Genomic DNA, 23,063 nt, shown 5'->3' with positions numbered 1-23,063 from the left:
AATAGACGCGCTGCGATTAGATTAGGCAAGGTGGGAAAGGGATACTGGCAGGTCGAGCGCCGGAAAGTTACAACTTGGGTTATTTTTTAACTGGCGTCCTGCAAACGGGCGGCATGTGGGCGTCTCACTCGCTAACTTGTAAATGAACTTCGGGTTCTCTTGAGCCGGGGAGGCTTCTGAAGCTGGGAACCTGGCAGCGGTTCAACGACCCCGCCCCCGGGGCCCCCAGGGCCCCCTTCTGGGGAGCCGATGGTCGGGGAGGCGGCCGTCCCCGCGCCCAGGCACAGCTGCGCGCGCGAGGCTCGGGACGCGCGGCGGCCGCCGCCCCCTCCCGTCCCCGCCTCCGCCGGCGCTGCCGCCTCGCTCCGCCCGGCCCGGCCGCCCGCGCTCCCTCCCCTCGTGGCTGGCTCCGGCGGCGGCGGGCGGCGAGGGCGTGCGCCGGCCGGGAGGCGGCGGCGGCGAGGGGAGGGAAGTTTCGAGTGGAAGGTCGTGTGCCGGCCGGCGCGTCCTCCCGCTCTGCGCCGGCAGCATCATGGCGGAGCCGGGCGGCTCTCCCGTGCACGTCCAGCAGCCCCAGCCGGCGGCCCCGGGGACAGCGGCGGCGCCTGCCCCCGTGGCCGCCGCGGCAGCGCCCGCCCCGGTGACGCCCGCGGCGGCGGCGGCGCAGGTCGGCTGGCCCATCTGCAGGGACGCGTACGAGCTGCAGGAGGTTATCGGTCAGTGCGGGGGGCGCGGGGGGCGCGGGGGCCGGGCTCCTTGCTGGCGCGCCCGGGGGGGGAGGCTGCCGGCTTCGGGGCCTACCGGCTTCCACAGTTTTTTTTTTTTTTTTTTTTTTTTTACTGTATTCGTTCGCTCTGTCAGCGCCGGCGCTGCAGCAGGCGGCGCGGCGGATGTGACTCGCACTGCGGACGAGCCGCATGCTGCAAACTTTTATCTCCCGGGTCGCCGGGGCGGCGGAGCGGGGGCCCCGGCCGCGCCGCCCTCCACCCGCGCGCCGACGCCGCAGCCTGTGGCGGATGGCCACGCGGGCGCTGGGTGGGGTGCGGGGGCGCCGCCCTGGGCTTCCAGCGCCCCGGGAGGACTCGGCGGGCGCAGCCGCGCCCCTGCTCCCCGGGCTCCCCCCTCCGCCTCCGGCCCGCAGCCTCTCGCCGAGTAACGGGGCCGTGCAGGGGTCGCGGAGGCCCGGGATCTTCCCCGAGGCCGGGAGGATGCTGGCCTGCCTCCCTGACTGCTCCGCTGCACGCCCGCCTGCAGCCCGGCCCTCCGCGTTCCCGGGGACCCGCCTCTCTCGGTGCCGGGGCGCGCCGCCCGCCGCCCAGCCGGGCCGCCCGGGCAGAGCAGGCGCCCTGGCCTCCTGCACCGGGTCGACGCTTTCCTCCGGTCCAGGGCCGCGCTGCACGGGTGAAACCCGAAGCTGTCGGTGAACCGCTCCCCGCCCTGCGGTGCCTTCCAGTCGGCTCGCCGTATCACCTTCTCTTACATTTTTAAAAACCTGGCGGAGTCGGCGGCAAGAAGCCGGCGTTACCCTTCCTGGGCTGAGCACTGAAGGGCCGGGAATTTGGGGCTGAGCCTTAGCCTAGAACCTCCCGTAGCGGATCAGCCCCTCTGGGAGTCCTGAGAACCCCCGGTCAGGGGGGCCCCCGTGTGAAGTGGGCCTTCAGCTTCTGACCTTCCTGGCGCCGGGGTGGGATGCTGCTGCCTTCCCATATGTTGATATTTAAGTACGATTATGAAAAAAGAACTCAGAATATTTATCTAAAATATTTTTTTTTTGCTTTTCATTAGAAAAAGTTCTCCACTCTCCCTTTTCAAAACTAAAACAGGTGTAAACCTCAGATGTTTAAATGAGCCTTTGCCATCTACAGTGTGAATGAAACACCATAGACTGAATGTATATATATATGTATTTTATAAATACGAGAAAATTTTATATGTATTTATGAAAACTGTGAGCGGAACAGTAACCTAGGCTATGTATAAAAGCTACATATAACCTAAAATTGACATCTTTATCTAACAATTTTTGAAAACCCAGACCTTTCATTACTTTTGGCCAAAGAGTGCCAAGGGGTGGGGCTTTGTGTCAGCACCTGCGTTGAAGAACGTGAAGCGCTTCTCAAAGCCTAGAGTTTAAAGTGAAATCCCCATTAACCTGACATATAAGCCCTTTCACCTTGCGGTTGTGCTACCTGCCCTCCGCAGCTTGCCCTCTCCCCTGTTCTGCTCGTACTGATTGTACCCTGAATACCCTGCTGTCGGGGTGGCATCTGCCTTTCCATTCCTTGCTGCCTGTGCGCAGACTCCTCTCTAAGTGCTCATCTTTGTAGTGAATCGCGCCCAGCTTCCAATGCCAGAGTGAATGTTCCTTGAGAAGCCCTCTGCTTCTTCCCAGGCAAGTCCCATGGCTTCTGCCCCTCCTTTTACACACTTCATAGCATTGTAAGCCCAGGGTTTTTGTTCGCACAACAAATCTGAGGGCCTGCTGTGTCCTAAGCATTGTGCTAGGTGCTAGCAGTATAGCAATTAATGAAAAAAGGTCCCTGCCCTCAAGGACTTAGAAAGTTTATATAAATGGCTCTATAGATTGTGACGTGTGAGCACTGGCAGAGCACGGAAAAGGGCATGAGTGCTAGAAGAAATGAGAAGCAGGACTTCCCACAGAAGATGCTTTATTTGAGCTGGAGTTTGATGCCTGAGTATGAGTTGTAAGGTGCTTTATTGTCTCCGTTGCTACCTTCCCAACCAGCTGTGAACCTCTCCAGGGTCTTACTTATCCCTCTGTTCTAGCATGTGGGGATGGTCCATAAAAGTTGAATGATGGTGCTTGCCACATAGTCTTCTATAGGGTTGGGGCCAGAATTTCCTTATAATCCATTTTATATGCTTTTTGGGGTTAATTATCAGGGTTAAAATGCAAGCTTTTTCATTTGAAAATGTAATATTTTGAGCTGACCAATTTTCGTGAACTAACAAATGGAATCGTCATTTAAGTGTTGGGATTAACTGCAGGACTTCCTGCTTGCCCTACCGGCATCGTTAATTATGGTTGGTTAATTTAATTAAAAAAGAAATTTACCTGAGGGCCTTGAGAACAGAAACACCTGCTTATTACTCCTGTGCTGATTTTCCCATGTTCACACTGTGGGAAGGGGATTTTCTACATTTTAAATTTATCTCATGTTTAACTAAAAGAGGTGCCCTGTGTGGAGGCCATGTTACTGAAAAATCAAACTGCTGGAATAGGGTTTTGCAGGGGCTTATTGTTTATAGGGAATTACAAACCCATTTCCATTTAGTGTCTAATGCTAGTCGGGTAATTGTGAGTGAACTTGTGGTAAAGCCCTTTTGCTTAAACATTACACTCAAGTTAGTAGTTCAAACACTGAACCAGTTCCAACATGAATGTGGTTGGACATCCTCTGCCGCTCCCTGCTGTGTATGCAGGTGTCACATGGTGGGGCTCCAGCAGTGCGAACGGTGACCAGCAGAAGGCGCAGGTGTGCCTGAGCAGGAGGCCGAGGGAGGCACGTTCTTTTAACTGTCCAGCGTGGCACGGAGAAACTTTCTCTTCATTTCCTTCTGGGCAGAGGTTGGGGCCTCAAGATTAGGAAAGAATAGGTTTACTAAAGTCCAAACAAAGCAGGTTCAGTTGTTTGACTTCTGTTTTAAAAAAAAATAAACACAGGATTTTGCTAGTCTGAAAATAAAGTTTTCCTTTTATTGTATTGTTCTTGTGTTGTAAAAGATCAATGGAGAATTTGTTCTGCTCTCAGGAGTGATCTGGTTCAGAAGTTTGTGCATGACCTGGAAATGATGTGAAGTCTGTTGGACGGAGCTTTAGACGCAGAGGGGGGTGGAAAACGTAAAATTATAAATTCTGTCTTGTAGCCATCGTTGTGCTGTTAGTGGATTTCAAATATTTTTCTCTCTTATGAAAGTAACTGGTCTTAGGAGGTTTTTTAGCCTGTTGATTCTCTTTATGCAGCTTTACTGATCTTCCTTTCCTCTTCATCTCACACTCACATTCCATCTTTAGAAGTAGAAGGGGCCCTCTGAATGCCAATTGGAAAGTTAGTTTATTTGTTGGTAATAATAGTACCTTGATTCACCAAACAAAGAATAAAAGGTGAATCGTGTTAATGTTGATGCCCATAATAGAACTGAACAACTTTGGGGAACTTCTCTGTCAAAGAATTATAGTCGTTGCAGTATCAGTGTCTGCGTTTAAATCAGAAAATTCCGGCAGGGGCTGTTAATCTTTGCTGATTTTCCTTAGAGCAACACTAATTAGACTCCTGCCTCACAGTATATCTGATTTTCTTAGTTTTTGTTTTGTATTTTTGTTTTTTAGGATGAGCCTTTCTTTAGTTTTGACCTTGACTTCTCAGTGTGGCTTTATTTTTGTCCTGGGTGGTCATTTAGAGTGGTCTAAAAGTAACACAGTTAATTTTTTGTTCTAGTCACCAAAAATAATTTGGTTCCTAGATTCTAGCCTTAGTTTGATAGAGGCCTCCTCTGAGAACTTTATTTCATTCCTGCAAGGCTTTGTTTAACCATTTATGTCCTTTTTCCCCAGGCCCAGGTAATAGGGCATATGACCAGGTCTTCAAAAGGCAACACCCTTTCCTAAAATGATACATGCAGGCCCCCCAGAGCTCTCTCGCTTTGCTCCATGGAGGTCTGTAATCAGGCATTAGAACTGGGCTTATACATGTTCTAGAGGGATTTGAGGACGGCAGGAGTTGCACTGGGTCACAATCAGTTTGTAGGACCTCAGAGGCGCAGAGTACTCAGTGTGTATTCTGACCCCCAGACCTTCAAACGAGGCTGCTCTGCTGCTGCGGTTAGTTTGTTAGGCTTTTTTTTTTTTTTTTTAATTAAATGAGGCCTGAGATTCATGGCCTAAGACATGGCTTTTGATTTTTTGTATTTCACCTCTCTATGTGTGTGTACACATAAAGAGAAAAGTGTATAGAGAAATACTCTTTTTAAATTCTTCTATTGTAAAATATACAGATAGACATAAGATTTACCCTTTTAACCATTTTCATGCATACAGTTGATTAGCATTAATTCTATATACAGCAGAAACATTTCTTTTAAATGTGCTGTTCAAAAGATCATGTGGGGAAAAAATCCCTAGGTAAAAAGAAACTTATAGTAGAATTATTATAATACTTGCTTTATTTATACATTTGATTTGTGATCACAACAATTTTTTTCCCTGTCTCTTAGAATCTATTGAGCACAACATTTTGGATGGTGTTTGAGAATAAATTAAAACATGTTGGCTCTGGAGTCAGACGGCCTGGTCTATTTCATACGCAGGCAATGGCACTCACTGGCCTTTCGACCTTGAGCAAATTATTTAGGTGTATCTGCACTCGGTTTCCTCATTTGTGACAAGGAGATGATAAAAATAGGGTTGTGAGGATTGAGAGAATGTTAAGCACTTATAACCGTGCCTGGCACAAGGCATGCTCTCAATCAGTCTTAGCCATAACTACTAAGAAATTGCATTTGCTAATCAGATTCAAGTCACTGGGAGAGAACCGTTCTGCCTGCCTCTTGCAAGATTTTGGAGTTGCTTTGAGGGGTTTCTTGGCTTGCTGTCTCCCAGGGAGGAAGCAGGAGAGTTCGCTGCTAGCATCCTCCTAACTGGGGGGGAGGGAGGGGGGCTTGCAGGGGGAGCTGGAGACCCACGTGGGCCTGGCTTCCCCTCACACCTCCGCTGTGGGAGGAAGCTGGAGAGACGTGTGGGGCTCCTGGCGATTTGGACAGCTCAGAAGTTCAGGTGCCAAGTGGCCCTCTGACAAGCGGTGAGAGCATCCTGGGGAAGGTTGCTGGGAGGAACAACCTGGGAAGACCGCACTTCTGCTGCTGCGCTCCCCCTGCCCCTGTGCAGGCTGCTGTGCCGGCAGGAAATGCTGCTGACTACACTACAGGAAGCGCCACTGCGTGTCCCAGGGAGTGAGAGGACGGGCATTCGTCTTCAGATAGTCATCTCCAGTGCCCCCCTGTCTCCTTCCTTCGCTCTCTGCTGTCCCTCAGCTTATAAGCAGGCCCAGGCCTCTCTCCCACCTTTCAGAGCCAAGGAGAGCAAACCGAGACGCTTCACTATTGCTTCCTCCTCTCTTTTCCCCCTTTCACAGCTGAGCTCTTTGCTTGCCCCCTGCGATGGGGTTTCTGCCCGCTTGCAAAGAAACCACAGTGGCCGTCTGCAGTCTCCCTGACCCTCTTGTGGCCGGAGCCAGTGGACGCTGCAGGCCTTCTGGTCTCACTCTGCAGGCCTCGGCACCGGCTGATTCTACTTTCTTGGCCGCCTCTGTACCAGAGCCACTTCTCTCTCCGTCTGAGGCTTCAACCACCACTTCCAGTGCTGCGGGGCTCCCTGACCTTTGGACTAGTGTTTGGACAACCTTTTTGTACATCTTAGTTTAGATGTTTCACAGAACTTCATACTCACAATTAACCTCCCTGTCCCTTCACCTTTCCTCCAATCCTAATGCCGCTCCCCCAACCTTCACCATCTTCCTTAAGACCCTCAAGCGAGAAGCAGAAATGAGCTGTCCTGTCCTCCCATCTTCCACATCTAGTTGGTTGTCAGTCCTAAATATTCTGCACACTTGGCATCTTCCTTGAACTGTCTCTGATGCTTCCTCTTGGCCATCTCTGGTGTAGTTCAGACCCTTTTCAGTTCCTGTTGGATTACTGTACTAACTTTCTAACCAGACTCCTGACTCCGTTCTTGCTTCCAGCTCTGGTGTGCATTGTTACCAGAGTGAGCCTGCTGTGCCAACATTTCTATCTGTCACCCCCAGGATGAAACACCTTCCGTCGCTTTTCCATTATCCTTAAGAGTAAGTCTAAGTGCAGTTTTAAGGCTTTTTGGGACTTGTCTCCTGCCTCCCTTTCCAGGCATACCTCGGTCATTCCATGGTCAGGACAGACTCCCAGCCGCTGGGAACCGTTTGTGGTGGCAGAAATGTCTCTTGCTTCCTCGCCTTCTCTAGTAGGCTGGTTTTCCCTCTGCGTGGAACACCGTTCTGCCGCCCTTCCCTTCCCTTTTCAGCTGTTTAACAGAGCTCTGTCTCTCCTTTTAAGTTTTACCTTTATTGAAGTCTAATATGCATGTGGAGAAGTGTATATATCATAAATGTATAGCTTGATGTATGTTCATAAATGGAGCACACTCTTATCTGGGCGCCCTTTTAGGACACAGAATAAGTGATTTCTCTTCACAAACCGTGTCTGCCCCTGAGCCTGCGTCCCCTTTGCCCACGCTCTCCCGGGACTTTCATCCCCGGACAGTCCTTACGCGTCATGCGTCATGCGAGCCGTTGGCCTCCTTGCCCGTCCCGCTGGATGTTAATTCCTTAACAACAGCCGCTCTGGCCTCCATATCCCACACTTCCTATGCACTATGGGCTAAATGTTTTCTGGGTGAAAGTCTGAATTCTCAGACAAATACTCCCTCCGTCCTTGTGAGAGAAGAACATTGCCTGACTTCTAAAAATGTGCCTCCCTGGATCTTGAAGATTTGATGTTGCCTGTGGTTAATGATGGTCCTTCCTCAGTTGCGTTTGGGCCGGTCAGCCTCGAGGGCTCGAGGGCTCAGTCATGGATCCTCCCAGAACACGGGGAGGCTCTTGCAGCACTTTCACCCACCCGTGCCCTGCAGGAAAGGAAGGCTGGCAGAGGCCTGCTGGGCTCGTCCAGCTGCGAGGTGGCCTCTTCAGATTAAAGGACGCAGAGCTCCCTGCGTTTCACTTAGGCATGTGAAGCCGAACGGGGACGTCCCCGCACCGCTCTCCTGTCCTCTAGAGTCACCCATGATCTCTCCCTTGCTGTGCCTGTGTTTGCATGTAACCCCACACTGAGGCTCCGTGGGGTCTCTTGCTGTGGGAGATGAGGGATGCAGGCGAAACACACGAGCAGGAGATCCGGGCAGGTGGTTTTCACAGGAGTCACGATGGCAGGAGTTGTCTGTTTGTAAGCAGGGGCCTGAGGGTGATGGGATTGCTGTCGTCCATGCTAAGACCATAGAACCGAGTCTTTCTAAGTCAACACCAGTCTAACAGGTGTTCTAATTCCTCTCTGGTGTATTTTTTTGGTATTTTTTTTCCTATTTAAGTAGAACCCTCCATGTAGTCCTATGAGGTCTTACATTTTCCTACAGGGCAGTTTAAATTATCCCCAAACAGCTCCAAGATGGTTGAAGTGACTCAACTATTTCAGGTGTTTCTTTTTCCAAATCTGCTGCTCCTGGGTCCAGTTTCTGATGCTGGAGAATTCAGTATGTTACTTTAGAAAGGCGTTTTAGATGTGGCTTACCTGGGACGTAGAGGAGAAATGGCTGTCCTGTAGAGAATGGGTTGGCAGTGCTGCGGTCCTAGAATTGATGCAGATAAACGCTTTGGAATCTGCTATGGGTAAGTGCCGATGTATTTTGTTTCTTCTCACTTGCCAAACAGTTATTTGGGAATGAACTCTGTCTCAGCTTTAGGAAACTTCTTGAACATTGAGGAATTAGATGTATTGACCTTTTAAACTGTATATTTGATATGTGGGAAAACACCATTTTGTGATAGTTTTATTGTCGAACTTGTTCCATGTTAAGTGGCATTTAGTATGATTCTCAGAGCCCTAGCCCGGGGAGCGCTCATTCTGTTCTTCCCTTGGGTGAAAATAGACATCTTGGTGACATTTATGGAGTGTAGGTTTCCAACCTTTACTCAGTACCGGAGCTGCATACCAGAACTACTAGTGTGGTAAGTAAGAGGTTGATGACTTTCTGCCATATTAATGGCCAGTCTACATTTGGGGAGCACTTTGGAAGCCACAGACTTGTGGCAATTCTGAGATGTCTCAAAAATCACTCTATTGATGGTTGAAGTTTTAGAAGAATCTGTGATGTTGTTTTGAACTGGGAGCACAATTTTTACAATGGTTTGTAACGAGGGGGGGCATTCCAGTTTCTTTCTTGCCCTGTTTAATTTGGGGATTGAAAAAAGGTGATGTTTTCTGCATTGGTACCTATTGGCCTACTTTGTGTTGCTTACATTTTAATTTGAATTATCTGGTTCTTCCTTCCTTCCTTTTTAATTGGTAACGTCACCATCCCTTTGCTTAATTATGGGGATGACTCAAGAAAGTAGAGGAAGACATGTCCAGGGGAAGGAATGAGAGGTCAAGTCTGGCTTTTATAAGTCAGTTCCTAAGTGAGGAATGCCATGAAAATATAGGGACAATAAGGAGATTTAATTTTGGAGGAGACCAAAGAGAAAAGCCATTCTAGCGCCTTCATTTTACACACACTGATGACTCTAATATCCTAGGTTGAAGTGATTTGTTTGTGGTCCTGAAGTCCTTAGAATCTCATGATTCTTAGGCCCATGATTCCTACCTCATACAATATTTTCTTCCACTTACATCTCATTGATTCCTCACACTGGTGGGAAGGAAGAAATTAGAAATACTGACTTCGTTGAATTTTATACCTACAATTTTACTCAAGTAAGTATAAATCTGGGAACATTTACCTTGTATATATATCATAGTAAAAGTCTTAATTTCCTTTAGAGGATTTCCAGTGATCTTCGTATTTATTTCTTCAGCATGGCATGTTTATTTGACATGTAAACCTGGTGATATGTGAGCATATTAAGTAGCTTCATTTCAGCCATCATCTTTTGTCTGGTCTGTTACAACAGACTATATTTTTAGTCTTTGGTTATATCCCACCAGGGAGTTGTGTTGTGGGGAGCGGGTGTGCGTTGGAAAATGCAGGCTGAGGAGCGTGCATATGAAATCCATGTGCATCCCAGCTGCCCGTTGGCTGGAGCAGAATTTCTGTACGAGGCCAGAAATTCGAGTCTGAATTTCGACTAAGATTCTAACTGAAACACTGGATGTTTTTTTCGCTTTGTGATGCAAAACTTACTAAACTGTAATCCTTTAATTACTCAAATACCAAAATGTCTTAAGCTCAAGGGAAAAGAGGGACCCATGACTCAAACCCACCGTTTAAGTCACTAAAATTGATAGAGGTATTATTTTCCCTAAGAAAAGTTAGTTTCACAACTTCTTTGTAATTTCATCCAAAAAAACTTAGTCCCTTCTGCCCGGCCGGTACTTTATAACAGGGCAGGGACAGTCCCAGCCGAGTGCAAAGCTCTACGCTGCCCAGTACGGTAGCTCCTAGCTGCATGTGGCTCTGTATGTTTAAATTAATTGAAGTTAAATACGTATTTTGGGGAGAGAGGGATGAATAGGTTGAGTTCAGAGGACAGTCACTCCGTGCAGGGCCGTAGTGGGGGATGCATGGCATTCTGCGTTGGTCCCAGCCCCCGGCATGTGCAGGTGCTCAGTAACCAAGTGGTGCAGCTGAGGAACTGTGGTCATTTATTTACTTGTAAGTCTATGATCTGCGCTGTCCATTTAAGTATGTCACTGGGAAAGTGTTACTGGACAGCGCTAGATGGTGATTTCTCAGAGACGTTCGGAAACTGACTGACTCTGGTGATGTGCGGGTCCACAGCTGAGGCCCCCTGTGTAACAGGCACTGCTGTGGACTTAGAAGCACCCCAGGAGACCGGCCGTGCTAACCTGATTTTTCATGTTTTCCTTCTCTGCTCTGCCTGAAAGCTTAATTGATTTGTATTTTTGGGACAACAATTATTTTTCTGTGTGTGGTGAAACAGACACCCCTGTTGACGTAGGGAGATAGTTTTGAAGCATGAGTTTTCATCTTCCCCACTTAACTCCTTCTGGGATGTTCTTGTCATTACTGTGCACACAGAGGATCCTCCCCAATGAAATCCAGTATTTTGAGAAGTATCAAAATGTTACATTTCCTTAAGAACTCCCTTCAGAGTCTTGGGGTTGGATGTGGTAGACAGAATCACTTCAGTTTATCATCTTTTATGTTATGAAGAAATAATAGACTGAATAGGGTTTTTTTTTTTTCGAGTTTGAGTCATGGTTCCCTCTTTTCCCTTGAATTTAAGACTTTTTGGTATTTGAGTCATTAAAGGATTAATAGTTTAGTAAGTTCTATACCACAAAGCAAATAAAACATCCAGTGTTTCAGTTAGAACCTTAATAGAAATTCAAACCAGTAACCACTTCTTGGGTAGGATACCTGCTTTGTTAGGAGAGGGAATTAATGACTTCGGGGTAAAAAAAAAAAAAATCTGTGAAGGAAGATTAACTGGGTTTAATTTGGTGCAGTTCAGGAACAGTCTGTACTTTTCTCACATTTAGCATTCCCTTGGGTGACCAGGGCCGTAACAGAAAATATTTTACCATGTGATCCTGTTCTGTTTTTCCTTATGGATGCCCTTCCAAGTTCCTAAGGCCTCAATCCAGTGCCTGACCTTCAACGAGGATTGTTGTGGAAACATGTTAATATGGGACCTTTCCTTGACACTTGGGTGGCTAAAGGAGGGCGGGTGAAGTGTTTCTGTGTAGTTTCAAGTTGTGATCATTAGGACAAAGTGCAAATAGTGGTATTTTTGGCACGATGCAAGACCAGGGCTAGATGGTTTATCTTCACTAAGATAAATACTCATCAGTTGTTTAAGAAGTGACAGGCTCCAGGGCTCAGCGATAATGAGCCTGTCTGTTCATTTGTAGCCATTGTCCGGTCTGTGTCCATAGGAGCAGTGTAGCTTTTTCAGGGCTGTGATTTCAGGTCCCGCTTTTTAAAGCCGGTGAGAAATAGATAATGTAGGCAGCTCTGTAGCTTAGATTGTTGCCTACGTAGCCTTAAAGGTGGATAACTGATGGGCGGCAGTTGGTAGGGAAGGCTGCAGTCAGGGACTGGTTTTCTTACACTCGTAGGCTGTGGTCCATTTAAGTCTATCATATTAATAGTGAATTGTTTTGGCTATATATATTAGTTTAAAAATTAAATATTTCCTTGTCTCTTGAAGGTGCATGGAAGAAAGGGAGGGACAAAAATATGAAAGGTGGTGTTTGTGAGGAATGACTGACTTTCAAACCGATTTATTTTCAAATGAGTTAATATTCTTAAGTATTGTTTCCTTCAAGGGGTCATGGTGGGAGTGTGTCCACTTACACTTTGTAGCTACTTTTTATCATCAGTTCTAAAAGTTCCCCATCTTTATCAGCCCTCCTATGAAAAAGTGAGACAGATTTTCTAATTGACATTCATTTGCTTTTACAGATAGTTCCAAAAATGTTTTAAGCAGTTGTCACTTTATTGTAATAATTAATCTTCTAAAAGATGACTCTAGCCTGGGCAGTGCCATTAGTTGCTTAAAGTTAGTTTTGTTTACCATTGTCTTTAGTAATTGCGCATCACTACTTCATAGAAGTAACGAGATTATCCGGAACTGTGTTTCGCGATCACAGGGAGCAGTTTGTCTAGAGTCAGGGAAAACAAAAATAAAAGCTGATGGGGGACTGAGAGGAGGAGTGGGGGATGGGGGATAGGATTCCAGAATCAGATCTGTCCAACCTGAGACCAGATGAGATCCTGAAAAGGCAGACCAGCACGTAAGCCAGCAAAAGCCCTGAGACCGAGCAGGAGAAAGAGGAGTAAGAACTCAGGGGCATATCCAAGTTTAACATTTGCAGGAGATCTGCAGGGGGTCAAGGCAAGGAGGGACAATAAAATTTTTCCCAGAGAATTTGAGTGGCAGCATCTTGCTGAAGTGGGCACCTCATTTGAAGCTTTGCCTTCAAGGGTGCTTCTGACACACTGAAAAGGCTCCATTCTCTGAGTGCGGATTCTGCCGGTCTCTGTAGCAGCGAGGTGTAGCTGTGTAACAAACCACCTCAAAACTTAGAGGCTTAATATAACCACCATTTTATTTGCTCACAGTTCGGTGGGTGCTTTGGGCTGGGCGACTCTGTCGGTCTTGCCTAGTGCCAGTCCGTTGCCAGCTGGTCTGGGGCTATCTATTTACAGATGCTCTCGGGTGTGTGTGTGGTGGTGGTGGGGCGCAGGCTGTTGGCTGGCCCTCTCATTCCACTGATTCTCAAGGAGGTTTGCGTGTACTTCACCCCTTGGCTGCAGCAGCGTTCCAAGATAGGGGTGGAGCTGCGAGGCCTCTCGGCGCCCAGGCCTGGTAGCCACACAGCTGCATCATTCACTGGGTCAGAGCACATCACAAGGACACCTCGGATTCTAGGGAAAGGGAAGTCCATTTCCCTCCTTGCTGGGGGGAGTGGTAAAGCCACATGGCAAAGGTTTATGGACACCAAGAGGGGAGGAATTCTTACTTCCATCTTTGCAAACTCTCCACCTCAGCAGCTTTATTTAGCCCAAGGGTGATGGTATATATACACTGTTTGTTGTTCATTTAATTTGTTTTTACCTTGTGGTTGGGGCTCTAATTACTCAATTACCATCACCCTGGTTGTACAGTTTGGTTGCTTGTAAGTTTCATAATCTAATATACTGTGTGAGCCATCCGTCAGAATGATTTTTTTATCTAGAAAAGAGGCTTTAGAAATGTGTAACTTGGTAAAAAATTCTAAAGATGTTGATTCTGGTGTGACATTTGAAGGGTGAAGGGTGTGTGTGTATATTGCTGATCCTTTTTAGCCTCCCAAGTGTTTTATTCCAGACTGGCCTTCTTAAAACTCAACACCACATTAAAAATATAGATTATTTGCATACATATGTAATTATTTCTCCTGCCACCTAGAAGTCAGTGAATTAGATCTATCACAGCCCTAAAAATAACATGTTGTCTATGCATTCCTCAGTTTAAGGGTGGATTGTTGTGTAGATAGTTAGGAAAGTTTCTTTACTTTGAAGTTGATCCAGCAGTATTTTACTGTCAGTTTAAAAAAAATAAATTGCCTGCCTATTAGGATAAAAGGATTGGAAGCCTAGTAATAGTTGTTGACAGAATTTGTCCATTTTCTTTAGCTTATCAGATACTAAAATGGCAAAAATAATGGATAGGAAGTGTGCAAGTATACCGTTTATTAAATTGCAAAGTCTTGTAAAAACCTTTATCATAAAATATTGTATGCTTTTAGATGTGGGAAGAAGGTGGAGTGTTATCTTTATACATTTATGAATTTAAATGCTAAGTGACTTGCTGTTTGTTTCAAAGGGGAGATGGGTCTGTGCGTGGATCCTAGATATGTGGGATGTCTTTCCTGTGTGTGTCCCATGGCCTGTCTCATGTAAGGGAGAATGAGAAAAGCAAGTTACCTAGACCTCTGAGTTTTTAAATACTCGAAGCTTATTTGTTTTTAACTTCCCAAATATTACCTAAGCAATAGATGGTCATTATAGAAAATTTGGATAGTACAGATGTGTAAAAAGGGGTAAAAAAATCACCATCGCCTCATCACCCAAGGCTAGATGCTGTTTGAATGTGGGTGTGGGAGTGTAAGTTTAAACGGGATAGGACTTTTTAAAACAAGTTGTGAATTGATATTTTTGGAATTGATACTTTTTAGCATTCCCATTACTTTGACATTGAATTTATTTAGAGCAAGAAAAATAATCCAGTCTTGGATTACTATTTGCGTGGTTAGAAGTGATTGGTTTCTTGAGATCTGGTACACTGAAAATCAAGCATACTTTACAATTACTAGAGAGTATATACGTGTATTTTTTCATACTCAAATGTTTTCAGAATACATTTGCAGTCTATTCTTAATGTCTGTGTCACAATTTAATATTTCTTAGAAGTATCTCTTATGTTTGGCCTTTTGTCCTCTGGGTGTTATGAATCACCTTACTCTAGTATTTGGTACTTTCCTGATTAGAAGGAAAAGTGTATTACAGATAGTTTGGTAATAGAGGAAAGTTAAGGGTAGGTAAATTTCTCATTGTGTAGGTGTGTTCAAACACAGTAATGACTTTTAGATTTCACATTGACCTTTCCTATCAAACCTAGAGCTGGCCATGTGAGAATTTTCTAGATTGGTTGAATATATGGTATCTTTTGGTAGAACTAGCCATTTGATTTCATGGACGTGTGGGAGAAATGAGTCTCAAGAAATTTAATTTTATGATCTGAGTGTTGAATTTTTCAGTCTTTTAAATTTCAAGGATTTCATAACATTTTGAACAAAACAATGAAGTAGCTATTGAAATGACTAGTCTTCATTAAAATTTTTAAGTTAGAAAGATTTGATTTGTACTTTTGCGAGTTACTATAAAGATTTTCTCCAGCTATTAACACTAACTGCCCTCTTAGTTGCTTCCATTTCTGCTCCTAAAGGTAGGAAGGAATTAGCCCGAGAAGGCGTTTTGCCTTTATCCCCTCCTTGACCCAGACGGAAAATATCCAAGACCAGGAGGAGAAAATGGTGGATGGGGTGGAATGGAGGTGGATTGGAAAAGAGACAGATGGTCATCTGAGATTAGGAAATGAAAGTTGTACCATTTTTGGGCTAAAAATATGGAATGTCATGAAGTTCATTACTGTGAACAAATTTGTGAAATAATTTCCTGAATTGGTGAAAAGTCTGGATTATATAGAACGTAACAAAGTGGATTAATATACCCTTTTGGTTGTAAGAGCCAAGTACTTACAAAAAATTACCCCCAAGTCATAAGGCTTTCTTACTAAGGATGTGGGAATATAAAGATAGTTGTGGGTCTAGGGAGGTGTGGGAATGATCTCAGCCATAATCCCAGGTTTTGCAGCAACCTAGGGAAGACTGAGTCCCTGGGTCTTCATGCGCCATGTGATCTCGTGAAGCCTGGAACTGCGCCAAGACCTCAGCAGCAGGAATTTTGGGACTTTCATTTCGCATCAAGGATCCTCTAACCTTGGTGTGATTTAGCCAGTCAGTGTCCGTCTGCTTTTGTTCATGTCCACCTGCTCGCCTCTAGCCTGTGGTCTCTGCTGAGGCACAAGTTTGGCTTATTCAGAGCCCTTGTGGCCCTTGCAGCTTCTCCTTTCCTCTTCCCCTTTGAGCCACAGCTACTCCAGCTCATTGCTGCCTTCTCTCTGTTTCCCAGTTTTAATCTCAAAGATTCAGAGTCCGGTTTTTACCACGGCCCTTGCGTAGGACCTCTGCCAGCCTGGGAAATGCTCCCCCAGCCCAAGTGCTTCCTAGGGTAAGGTCAGGACCGTGGGGAGGGGGCTGGGCTTGGGCAGGCCCCAGAGAGTTAAGTGTCTATTTAGCATTACTCTTAGGTAAGTAACCTATTCAAAGTGTAACCGCGATTAATGCCCTTTTTTGTTAAAACTGTATATACTTCTGTTGTGCTTAAAAAGCAGTTTATTCCCTTAAGTTGGTAAATACTTCCCTGGGAAGCAACCTCCCCTTTCCATAAGGAGTGTACATTGGGAAAACTTGTGCCCTCAGTTGTAAAGTACCAACGCCTGGATCCTGAGATAGGGCCTTGCCTTTTCTTCTGGACTTGAAAGTACTGTGAAATCATTAATTCTGCTTATGTAATGATGGTGAAATTCTGAAAAATGAACCTGGAACCCGACAGGGCTGGGACAACTCATTCCCCTCCGTGAGGAGTTTTATGTCAGCCCTGTCTTCTCCGTGCACATTGGGAAGAGTATCTGGTCCCCCCTCCGTTTATTGGGTGTTTTGGCATTCCAGTGTTTCAGAAAAGAAAGGTCTTTAGCATTTCTCTGGAGAAGTTCTCTAAAGTGCTTTGTTTTCTTCCTGAGAGTCACGACCAAGTGTTCCCCCCGTCCCCTCACCCCCTGTTTTTTTTTTCTTTTAGTTTTCCTCCCTCCTCAACGCCAATTTGCTCTTCTTTCAAAATAATGGCTAGTGGGTTGAATGTTTCAATGACTGGAATTCCGGAGTCCTTAACTTAGTGCCTCTGAGCATTTTAAAGGGCAGTTTCCCTGTTATTTTTTTAAATGAGAACCATGCTCGTTCAGTGCTGTTTTAGTTTGGTTTTAGATCATTTGCAGTGTAATCTGATTTGAGAGGCAGCCTTTAAGCTCCTGTTTACCTAAAGGTTTTGATTATCATCTTGTAAGAATTTTTGTTGGGGGAAAGAAAGACAAACAACACATCTGCCTTTGGAAAACACAACCAAATGGTCTTGTTCCCTTTTGGAAAGTTTCTTCTGGTGGTCTCGAATTCGTTTGTTTTAATCTGCTTAAAAACGCCTTTTAGCACATAGGCAAAATGAAACATTATTTTATTAAAATCCGTACTCTTTATTATGTAGTAGAAAAATCTTTTGAATGCTTGCTGGTAAGGACGTGTGTAATTTAAAGCTTTGTTTTCGACAGCCTGGTCTTAGCTGACAGGCGTGTTAATCTCTGTTTGATTGGTTTTGGGGAGTTGAGAATCACCTGGTGCCTGGCTTAGAGTGTGTTTATAAATGGGCTCCTTGGCTTTTCATCTTGTGAGATAATAAAATGAATTTTCCTGCCTATTGTTTTGTTATAGATTTGACTGTTTATCTGATTACCAGATTTAAATAAAAAGTTTAGCATTTTCCCTTTTGGCTCTATGCGCTTTTGTTTATCCTTTTTTTTTTTTTTTTAAATGCTGATCTGGTGTATGTGTGTACCTGTAGCGGCCTTCTGATTGTTTAGTTTGTAGCATGGTAGTGCTTCAGGAAAGTGAAGTTTTTTAAAAAAATTTCCCATTCTTTTCTACTTTGGTTTAATTTTCATTACACTCTTGTCTTTCTCCCCTTGGAAGCGCCCAGGTGTGTGTAAATATGATTACACATAGATTATACCACTGTGTATCATTCTCTTCTTTATGTGTATCGGGATATATTACATACAACCAAAGAAAAATGGTGGATAATAAAAATTATTTGACTCTTGGGGGAGAATTTTATTGTATCTCTTGAGATACATAATCTTTGAAAAAGGTGTTTAGAGTTAAAATTCTGGGGACTGGTTTGTTTTCTATGTGGAGACTTGAGGACTTGTAATGGTGATTTTAGCTGTCGGGAGATTCTGGCTCTCATGTGTGGAGCACCCGCTGTGGGCCAAGGGCCCTGCCAGGTATGTACGGGCTCTATGCCTCCTCCTGACCTCATCCCTGCCAGGGTTGATGTGATTATCCCAGTTTTACAAGTTAGGGAGCAGAGACTGGGGCCACATCACATGATCTTTTGAAGGTCACACAGCTGGATCTGAACCCAGTGAGGTGTGGTTGCAAAGCCTGTGCTCTCTCGCTTTGCCTCCCCTGCTTTTTCTGTCTGATCTGATTTTAGGATTCTCAAGCTATTAAGATGAGGTAATTTCTAGGAGAAAGTCTCTGTTTTTAAGGCAGCATCACATGGGGGTTAGAGCTGAAACCTGCGCATCAGGCAGGCTTGGAAGCCATTGGCCTGATTGCCAGCTTGGTGACTGTGAGCCAGTTCTTGGCCTCATTGTGCCTCACAGTATTTCATCATCAAAAGCAGGATCATCCTGTCAGCCTTGCAGGATAATATCAGTGCATAATCAGTGATAATGATGGTTTTAATAATAGCAGTTAGCCTTGTGGAGCTATTACGTGTCAGCCCCTGGGCCAAAAACTTCTCATAGTTCATTTAATGCCCAGGACAACCCAGTGAGGCAGGTCCAGTCACCCCTGCTTCCCATAGAAAGCCCTCTTTCTACGCAGGCAATTTTACTATTTATTTTTTCCATACCAGTGTACCCTTCTGTTTTTGGGGAAAAGGGAGTATAGATAATTGAACATTCACTTAAGAAAATTCACTGCCATTTGGTAGACTTTAATTAACACCTAGTCTATGGTTATTAAGGTAAAGTTTGTCCCTCTAAGCTTTTTAATCTTGTAATAACTTTTTACATGTATAACTAATTTTGTAACGGGTTTCTTTTGTGTTAAAAAGGATTAATTTCAGGAAAACTGAAGCACTTATTTAAACATTTCATAAGCAGGAAAATTGTGGGCAGAAGTGCCTATATTCCAAAGCAGGTGTTTTGTGTTCTTACAGTAAATGGATGCTGCCATGTTGGTAGAAAGGGCTTTGGAGATTGTATGAGAGGATGATGGATCTTTAAAAAAAATGCCCTCAACTCTCTGTCCTTTTATCCTTTCTTCTCTACCATACTAAGTACCTACAAATTTAGTCAATAAATAAGCTGGGTAAAGCAGGAATCCTCATGGCCTGTCATCTCCCTGAATCAATGGTGGGGACATCAGCAGGTTCAAAAAAGTTATTAACAGTAATACTCAAGTGTTGACAGCTGTAAAGGACACAGAATTCTGTCAGTGAACTCAAATGTATTTCATTATAACAAAGAGAGAAAATCAAAAGGCTTTTGCTCATAGGCTTCTTAACATTGAAACCTAACTAAAAAATTCAGCCCAAACAGCAGACTATTAAACATTTAAAAGGAAAAAAAAACAACAATATGAAAACATACTGCTCTCTAAACACTCCAGGAATAACCTGGAATTTACTGGCAGGTAGTACAAGGCCTTGTATCCATTAAGGAAGTTCTTTCTCACTTGTTGGAGAAAATGGAGCTGTGTTTCTCAGAACACCAGAAAGGATGGGGTGTGATGAGTCTAGAAAGACCTGAGCAGCTGTGAGCTGGCTGAAGGTCAGAATTTATACCTCCCTGCTTTTACCTGATCAGAGGGTGGCTTGATTATCTGCCATCGTACCAGCCATTGCTACATCTTTGTGATGTAAAGAGGAAACTCCCTTTGGGGTCTGACCTGGAGGAACTTTGAAAGTCTACAGGAGCAAACAGGGACCCACATACACCCAGAGAGGTAATTCTCTACTGGCGGTGTGCAACTAAAGTGTAGCGCTAATCACCCCATCTCCAAGGTCCTTCAGTCTTTCATCAACAGCATGTCATATAGTTATTGTCAGAACCCTAAAGAAAGGGGTTTCAAATCCAATTTAAGTTCCTGCCACCCACTGTGTGTTGTAGTTTGTTCCAAGGCATAACTGTAGTGAGAGATAGGACTAACGTTTTCATCGAACTTGGTAATTCTCTTCATAACAATATCTGAGGTTCAGTGCTGTCTATACAAACATGGGTTAAATGCTACCAGTAGTTGAATATATATGTAAGTATGTGTATATGTATTTGTGCCTGACTCTTTGATGTGCATGTGTTAATATCATGCTTTTATCTTGTATGTAAACTGTGGACTCTTAGACCATCAGTGTTTAAACTTTCAACAAGGAAGGAAAATAATGAAAAGGAACAATGGTATTTTTTGTTCTCTCCATAACTAAATTTGCCATTGTTCTGAGAGCTCAACAATGACCACAGGATGTGGATTTAATCAAGTTGTGCCTTTGAACAAAGGCATCCTGGTTGCAGTGGAATTTTTTATTTTCCTTCATCCTGTTCACATGTTCATTGCTTCCCTGTGCTGGAATCAATAGCAGTTCACTAGGATTCAACCAAGGTAACAAATAATAATTTCAGTGTAAGAGAAATGGACTTGAGAAGCAAAAGGAATGATTGTTTCTTCCTCTGTCTTCCAGATCTGCATTCATAGTCAAGGATTTTACCTGTTATTGGAAAATAAACCTTTCTGTGTAATGTGGCCTACTTAAAAATATAACCCCTTGTTGAGTCCTGGATTTAATTGGAGGTGCTGTTTGATTGGTGGTGAGCCCCGGGGTAGAATCCCGATCTCCTTAAGTGTACGTATGTACAGTTACATTATCTTTGACAAATTAATTTTTTTTTTATCCAGGAGAAACTAAAGCATTTAGTGGAAAACTGCTTAGGACCAGAACTTCCCCTAGAAATACTGGCTTTCATTTTATGGACTTTTGTTCTTGACTGAGTTGCAGTGTCTTGCTCTTGATTTTGATGTCCCTCTTGACACTGCCTGTACATGTAAGTGTCATCTCTTTGAGAGAAAAGCTCGGTTTCTGTGTTAGTTGTCTCTGACACTCCATCAGTACTGTATTAAAAACTCCTTTACCAAGCACTTTACATGCACATCCTACTTAATACATCAAGCCAATGAGGACGCCAAAGCCCAGGATTAAAATTTGCCAGGATCAAATGTAGTTTTGGTCTCTCCGAAGTCCATGCTCCTTGCCGTTGCTGCTGTGCAGCTTGGAGTGGTTCTCTCTGCCCCAGGAGAGCGCTCATCGGCTGGACTGACAGCACAGTCACTACATCGCCGTCAAAATGCTTTGTTTGGCATTTATTGCTGTTGGTATTGAGCTGTATAGTTTGATTCCATTACTTTTTCTCACACTGACTCTACCAACAAAGAGCAACATTGATGACCGTGATTATTCAAGTAGACAAGATGATGATGACTCTTCCTTGCTTCTCTGTGCGGGGCTCCACCGCTGTCAGGGTTTGAGGCACAGTACACAGGAGATAAGCACGAAATGCTTACAGGATAAAGCAAGCTTGTGAATCAAAATTAGCACCATATATAAAAACCGTAGTTGAAAGCAAGACACACAGATTAAAGAGCTTTGACTAGTCCTCCTGACCCCAAGCTGGGCAAGGGCCTGGACTTGGCACCCACGAAGCTGTGAACATGGTCCCACCTTTTTTAAATTAATTTTTTATTTTTATTTTTTTATTTTGCTATCATTAATGTACAGTTACATGAACAACATTATGGTTACTAGACTCCCCCCATTATCAAGTCCCCACCGCATACCCCATTACAGTCACTGTCCATCAGCATGGATGCTATAGAATCACTACTTGTCTTCTCTGTGTTGTACTGCCTTCCCCGGGTCCCCCTGTCGTCACATTATGTGTGCTAATTGTAATGTCCCTTTTTCCCCCTTGTCTCTCCCTTCCCACCCATCCTCCCCAGTCCCTTTCCCTTTGGTAACTGTTAGTCCATGCTTGGGTTCTGTGAGTCTGCTGCTGTTTTGTTCCTTCAGTTTTTTCTTTGTTCTGATACTCCACAGATGAATGAAATCATTTGATACTTGTAAGTCCCATCTTTTTAAAGATTCTAAGAAATGGCTTCTTTTGTTCCTGAGCCTGGATCATTAGACAACACCGAACTTGCCTGGGAATCAGTTGAGAGACCAGAAGTTTTTTTGCCCTGGGAGAGGAGTGCTAGCTTGCTACAGACCATCTGGAGGGAAGATGAGGGGTAGAAGTTTTCTTTAGCAGAGGGCATCTGTGTGATTGGCAGTTGGTCTGGGCAGCAGAGGGACAGAGGAGACCTACAGACAACCCTCTGTAACCCAGTTCTAAGGAGGGAAGTGAAGGAAGCTGAAAGAAAAGTGCTCCCCTCCCTCAGGAAGGGGACAGGGGGAGACTGGGCCACAGACCTCCCGAGCGTGGGTTGGGAGGAAGTCCCACGCATCATGACTTACCTGTGCTGTGCAGTTCAGCTGAGCAACACATTGAGTTAGGTCTGTATGGAAAGTGAACACAGCCAAAATACCTGAAAATTTCTTTTCTTCCTTTTTTCCTTGCTCGCTCCCTCCCCAGACATAAAGAGACATGTTTGGGCCACCAGGCTGCTTAGGTATCATATAGGACTGGTAAGAGGACTGAGATTTTGTCTGGCCAAGGTAACAGTGCCTCAGAAGGACTGGTGTTACCGTCGTGGCTGCTCAGGATCATTGCCCATCTGTTAGACCGACTGGATACCTATTCTCTCCTAAACTATTAGTACTTGATGGAAAAGGGACAGAGAAAAGCACCAGTCATCCCACATCTGTACTGCTCTGCTCTATTTCGTTTTGAAGATAGAGCAAGCAGTCTGGGATAACAGGTGATATCGATTGCCCTGATGTATTTCTGCCGCTGCTACTTCAGGTCCTGCTAGTCTGCTCTTGGAGATTTCATCCTTTTTTCTTGAATATTATTTAAGTCCCTTCATGATCCGGTCCCATTTCACTTCCATTTTGCTTTGTCAAGTAATCTTCCATTGCTCGTCACTACTGTTCCCCGCTTCCACAGCCCACTTCTGTGCCTTTGTTGTTGCTCAGCCACTGTCTAGAGTGCTTGCATCTTTTTTTTGCTCCTAATATGTGTTATATGAATCTTTAATGGTTCAACTCAAACGCCCATCCCAAATTCTTGATTCATACAGTTCTTGGGGAAAATCACCTGCACTTGGATAATGCAGCTATTTGGGCATAACGCTGATTTGCTCTGGTAAAACATAAAGCTTTTAAGTTCCTTGAGAATAAGAAA

The 23,063-nt window shown here is 44.7% G+C and overlaps 1 protein-coding gene across 1 annotated transcript in view; it reads left to right on the top strand.

Annotated features, from left to right (window-relative positions):
- The first annotated feature begins 368 nt into the window (after nt 1-368).
- The window catches only part of STK39 (serine/threonine kinase 39), a 268,447-nt gene continuing 245,752 nt past the window's right edge, over nt 369-23,063 (top strand). Inside the window, exon 1 of the mRNA XM_036995948.2 lies at nt 369-716. Coding sequence (XP_036851843.1) covers nt 533-716 — 184 coding nt within the window. The 5' untranslated portion in view covers nt 369-532. The remainder of the gene's footprint in view (nt 717-23,063) is intronic.

The sequence above is a fragment of the Manis javanica genome, chromosome 7 (assembly GCF_040802235.1).
Source record: "Manis javanica isolate MJ-LG chromosome 7, MJ_LKY, whole genome shotgun sequence".
Taxonomy (NCBI): Eukaryota; Metazoa; Chordata; class Mammalia; order Pholidota; family Manidae; genus Manis; species Manis javanica.
Note: the sequence above shows the minus strand (reverse complement) of the source record. Positions and strands in the feature narration are given on the sequence as shown.